This window comes from Dermochelys coriacea, chromosome 9, assembly GCF_009764565.3.
Source record: "Dermochelys coriacea isolate rDerCor1 chromosome 9, rDerCor1.pri.v4, whole genome shotgun sequence".
In the NCBI taxonomy this organism is placed as follows: Eukaryota; Metazoa; Chordata; order Testudines; family Dermochelyidae; genus Dermochelys; species Dermochelys coriacea.
The window spans coordinates 56873802-56879801 of NC_050076.1; the positions used below are offsets into that span (position 1 = coordinate 56873802).

At 45.8% G+C, this 6000-nt stretch overlaps 1 protein-coding gene across 1 annotated transcript in view; it reads left to right on the forward strand.

Moving 5' to 3' along the window:
* The window catches only part of PASK (PAS domain containing serine/threonine kinase), a 52829-nt gene extending 47193 nt beyond the window's left edge, over positions 1-5636 (forward strand). The window contains 2 exon segments of the mRNA XM_043492149.1: positions 2358-2504; positions 3330-5636. Coding sequence (XP_043348084.1) covers positions 2358-2504; positions 3330-3511 — 329 coding nt within the window. The 3' untranslated portion in view covers positions 3512-5636.
* The last annotated feature ends 364 nt before the right edge of the window (positions 5637-6000 follow it).

Below are 6000 nucleotides of genomic sequence, written 5' to 3' on the forward strand. Positions count from 1 at the left end.
GGGTACTGTACTTTAGCAGGGCTAAACTGCAGAGGGATGGGTGCTGAGTGCAGTGGGTACTGGGAGTCCGTAGTGCTGGACTGTGATGAGGGAGGAATGGAATGTCGCGGGTACAGACTGGAGCCAGGAAGTTGATCAGAGTGTGTTGGCAGCATCTGGGGGACACATGAGAGTTTTGTGACAGCAGCTGCAGGGAAGGGCAGGCGCGGAGCTGCTTGGTTTCCAGTGCTAGTATCGCAGTACAGTACATACTGGAGCATCTCTGCTTGGTGCTCCATAACCTTTAAGAGCTGGTCCGTGGCTTCATTCTGATCTGCCGTGTTCTCCTTTCGGTCTCTCTTCTCACTGTTCTGCAACTCCTTCAATTCCTGTTTTTTGTCCGCGGAGTGCATCATAACATCATACAGAAAGTCGTCTTTAGTTTTTTGTGGCCACTTTCTAATTCTGCACAGCTGTTCAGCCAGCAATAAAGAGGGAGGCTGTGAAGCCAAATCGCAACATTTTACAGAAGTAGTATTGTTTGCAACACACAGAACACTAATACAGTGATTTTAAAACACCGCCACTATTCACATACTTGTCACTAATTGGCTGACCCCAGGCAAGCACACGAGGCAAAAAAAACCCAAAATGGTGAGTAGCCTCAGGGGCAGGGTAAATCAGTGTTCCCGGACCCAACTGTATACTGGGCACATGGCTCTTGGGGAGAGTCAGCACTGTGGAGGGAGCCTGATAATCATTCCTGTCCCCACATTTTCCACAGGCTGTGTTCATTATGGAAGATATCTTGCTGCTGAGGCTGAGCAGGGAATCAAGGGAGGGTCTTCTCCAATCCTTATTGAGGTTGCAGGAAGAAACCATCCTGATGTATAGAAAGAATAGTAAATATGGCAGGCGACCAGCTGTGCTTAGACAAATTAGACCTAGACAAATTAGAGGATTGGGCCAAAAGAAATCGGATGAGGTTCAACAAGAACAAGTACAGAGTCCTGCACTTAGGACGGAAGAATCCCATGCACTGTACAGACTTCAGCGGTTCCCAGAATCAAATCCACTTACCATGTGCCTCCTCTCCTGTTTGCGCTTCTCCAAGATCAGATAGCTGTGACTGGCTAGCCTCCGCTGGGGTAGAAAAGAGCTCCCAGATGCATGCATCTCTGACCTCCGAGTCGTTCTCTGCCTCTGGTCTCCCTCCACATCCTCATCCAAGATTTCCTCCTCCTGGCTCGGTCGACTGGCATGCGAGCCACCAAAGTATCCACAGTGGCCTTTGCAGTGGAGGTGGGGTCACTGCCGAGTATCATGTACAGTGTTTTGTAGAACCAGCAGCTCGTGGTTGCAGCACCGGAGCGGAGGTTTGCCTCCTGTGCCTTGTGGTAAGTGTTCTGCAACTCCTTCACTTTGACCCTGCACTGAAGTATGTCCCAGTCATGGCCCCTTTCTGTCATGCAATGTGAAATCTGTCCGTAGGCATCGTAATTGCTACGGCTGGAGCGCAGCTGGGACTGCACAGCCTCCTGTCCTAAAATGCTGATGCAGTCCAGCAGCTTGGCATTGCTCCAAGCAGGGGGATTGCCTGGTGCGTGGAGCAGGCATGGCCATCTGGAAAGATGCGCTGAGACCACTGCACGCATCACCGAGCAAAGAGGAAGGGGACTTCCAAAATTCCAAAGGAATTAACAGGATGTGGATGATGGTTGGTCACCCGAGGACAGGGCAGTAAAGTTCAAACTGATGACCAGGGAGGCAAGAACTGGCATTGTGGGACACCTCCCGGAGGCCAGTCGCAGCACTGTAATCGACCAGGGGGTCTACACTGGCATTGTGGTGCTGTACCCCGGCGCAAAAAGCTATATGCCTCTTGTCGGGGTGGGTTTTTTTACAGCACTGCAACTGCACAGTTTCTGCGCGCTAAGTGGCTTGGCAGTGTATACACCTTGGGAGTTGCAAGACATAAAGCTGCTTTACTGTGCAGAAACTTGCCAGGTTTTCCATTGTATGTTTTCCTTAGTGTGCCTTGTGACCTCGTACAGCAGTGTCAGAGTAACTAGGGTTGTGTTTACACTGCACTTTAGTTGTTAAAAACTTTTTATCAGTCAGGGGTGTGAGAAAAACACTCTCCTGACCAGAAAAGTTTTAACAACAAAAAGTGCAGGTGTGGACAGCACTTTGTTGGCGGGAGAGCTCTCCTGCCGACAACGAGCGGCTACACTGCGTGCCTTACAGCAACAAGGCTTTAGCAGCACAGCTTTGCCACTGTAAGTTCTGCAGTGTAGACATTACCTAGGACAAAGACAAAGCCACACCTATTATTCTCTCTAACTTTTTATATACGTATATATAATTTTTTTGCTCAGCTCTGATGATTCTGGTGTCTGGGCTCCTGCTAGCTGCTCCAGAGCAGCGCACAACCCTGGAAAACCTAGTAGAGGATCCTTGGGTGCTGCAGCCTGTGAACTTGGCTAATTATACGTAGGAAGAGGTGTATGTCTCGGCCAGGCCAGGTAAGACATCGTTCTGAAAATGATTCCTTTTCCCACCTCCCCCCATAGTATCTTTTGAATAAGATTTTCAAGAGGAAGTGGAAATGTGAATAGGAGTTGTGTGGAGGTTACTCTTGTGATTGTCTCAAATATGGCTGCTGTTGATAGATGGACTTCTGCTAAACACTTGCCAGTGAAATCCTAAATGGTGCAGACTAGGTACAGTCATTGTGTTAGTGGAAGCTTGGCTGGCGTAGAGAAGATAGTGTAGTGGGGAAGCTTGTATTACTAGAATCATAGCTGGTATTAGTATAGCTCTAATAACTAGGCCATGTCAGTTGGCAATGTTTTAAGATAGACCTTAGTTCTTACAGAGATTTGGCTCCTGCCTGCTTCCTGACTGCAGATTAAGGCTTAGTTTCTGGAATCTGTGCATCTGTGTTTGAGATGCATGTTCATAGGTGCAGATTCCATGGGTGCTCCAGGATTGGAGCATCTGAGGAAAAAAAATAGTGGGTGTTCAGCACCCACCAGCCACAGCTGTTTGGCGGCTGGTGGTGAGGCTTGCTGGGAGGGCAGCGACTGGGCAGGGGCCTCACGGAGGGGACACAGCAGGGGGTGAAAAGAGGCGGAGTGGAGTGGGGCTTTGGGTGGGGGGAGGAGTGGGGGCAGGAAGAGGTGGAGCCTTGGAAGGTTGGAATACAGGTGGGTATTTAGGGCCAAGCAGGGGTAGAGCACCCCCCTGGGAAAAGACAAACTCATCACCAATGTACATGCTGGCTGATGAACAGTGTTTATGGCTCATCCCTAAATTCCTGTTCCACCTTTGTTTTTCTTCCTCCTCAGAAAGCAGTAATTTCAGAAATCACTGTATTGAGCACAGCCGCACAGCCAGGCAGCCAGCTCTTTGGTTGCAGAGTGAGCAGAGACTGAGCCATGATGCCTATGATAGTGAGCTCATAGATCCCCAATTGGAAGGAACAGCCACTGCTTTGGAACAAGATCTGTTGGCCTGTCTTCGGTGTTAGGACTGACATGAGGAGGAGGTATATTGCAGATTTCCCCAGCTGCTGGAGAACAGCTTCCTAGTCATCATCTGGACAGCAATTACTGTCCTCCCAAGAACTAAAAGAAGCTTCACATTAAGCACTTCTGTTTTAACAGACAGATCAACCTTGGGTACTAGAAGATAGGAGTTGCTCACTGTTGAGACAAATCTCTTCACTGGTACACTATTGCATCATGTGCTTGCTGTAACAGAGGCCTTTGATATGAAGGGGTTTGATAGTGACGTGAAAGAGCCAATCTTTGACTTCAGGCTGATCCATTCTAGACTCTTAAATGCAGAAGCTTTTCGCTTTCTCCAGATGAGCTTTTCTGGATATCCCTAGCACTGATTGGATCCTAATGTGCCTTTCTTTTCTTACTGTCCTTGAGCCATCAGCACTTCATCTGGACAGGTCCTGTGAGCCTGAGACGTCTATCGTGTTAATGAAACAGAATCCAGCAGTACACTTACCCATCTGACTTTAGGATTTGTCTTCTTGGTATAAAATTGAGTCCTATTCAGGAGACCACCACACACTCTGATGCAGTTTCTGGTCTGGCCCAAACCTGTGCTTATCGGAAACTGCAACACTCCCACCGGTAGCTTTTTGGAAGTAAAATTAGCTCAAGCCAGGAGACTGCAGGGCATGAGCTCTTCCCAAGAGCTGGGACTCTGGTTGAAATCCTATTCTTGTGAACGAAGCTTGGCACAGTGGTTGCGGATGAACCTTCCTGCAGCAATTGTTAGAATGTGGTTTGAGGCAAGCATTCTCTTGCAAATGGAAAGACTACTTTTGCTACTATCTGTTTCTTAGCTCATTCACGTCTAGAATCTGGAGTCCTAATGTTTGCTGATTGAAGCTGAGGATGGAAAGAACCCCAGTTGATCATCATCCTCTATCGCTGTAATGGCAGTGGGAAGCTGTGTCAGCCCCTTTTTCAAGGGGCCTGGATTTTGACAGAATCCATATTGAAAGAAACATACAGTGGGAAACCCCAGTGTGGTCAGTTGGTTTTGACTTTGTTTCTCTGTTTAATAGCACTTGGTTCAGGAATATGGGCGTGTGGTGGTGCTTTTCTCTCGACAGACTGAGATGTCAAGCTTGGAAACTAACTTACTTAGTTTGTAGTTTTCTTGTAAACCTTGGTTTAAGGATTTCAGAAATGCAGCTTGGTTTGTCAAGTGATCCGTGCTGCACCACAAAATCAAATCAAGCCTGAATGCTTGTTTATTGCTCTGTAAACAGGGTGGTGGGTGCACATGCTGAAAAGAGATTGCATGCATGGCTTTGTCTAGGGCAAATGGCACAGGGGCCTCAATAATATAGCTCCATCAGTCGAGTCTTTTACTGAACTAGACTTTTTTCCTAATTCTCTTGTTTTAATTTTTTGTCTAGGCCAGAACTTCCTCAGAGTGACTTCCCAGATTTTGGAAGTGCTGCAAAATCTCACTTATACCTTCTCCCCTCCATCCTCCCAGGAGCTGTCATTCTGTAGATAGAAGAGCGAGAGAGAGTATTTAAGGGACCTGTTTTTAGTGCACTGTGTGTGGAATTGGATACAAACCCAGGGCAGTAACAGGATTTATACATCTAAATACGTATTTGTTGATGCTGTATTGCAATACATAATTTCAGTGGTATGGGACTGGTTTGCTCACTGAACTCTGTATAGCTGCCCTTACTAATAGATGCTTCATGTATGATGAAGCAGGTTTGAACGGTTCTGGACAGATGTGCACACAAATGAAAGGGTACAAGAGAGAAACCTCGCTTGAACCTTGTTCTCCTGTAGCAAAATCACTCTGTTTACACTGACTGCAGCTGCATCTAAAAGGCTTCTTCAGGAAAATCCTATAGCCAAAGTGTGTCTCTAATTCTACTGAGTGGATTACATTTTAAAATGTAAAGTGAAGGATTTTTAACATCCTGTTTAGTTTTTTGCAATATATTTTTATTTGCTATGTTTTTTATCAAAATTGTGCTGTTTCACTGTTTTCTAAAAGTGAACAGAATAAACATTTTAGTTCTTAAAGTATCTCTTTGGTTGTGTCTTTCACTTGTGTTGTGTGAACTGTTGACTTACAATGAAAGGCTTGTTTCCTTTTTAAAAAATATATATGTATATATATTAAGCCTGGTCTTCTTCTCTTTCCTCTTTTTGCCAGATGAGTCCACTGTATCCTCACTTGGAAGCTTTTAGCCCTTAATTTATAGGGACCCGAGATGTTAAATTTAAGTTTTGGGATTTTTTTCTTCCTTCTAACAGAGAGCCTGGTTTTAACCAAAATACAAATGTTGAAACATGCAGAATAAAAATTACTTCCCCTCTCAATTCAACCATAATTCCACTTGGTATCTGTGATGTCATAAACTTAAACTTGACTTCTCTAGTCATCCATAGACTCTGCCTGGAAAAACTGGGTAGGATAGATCTGAATTTCTAGATTTATAATCTTTTTTCCAAGACT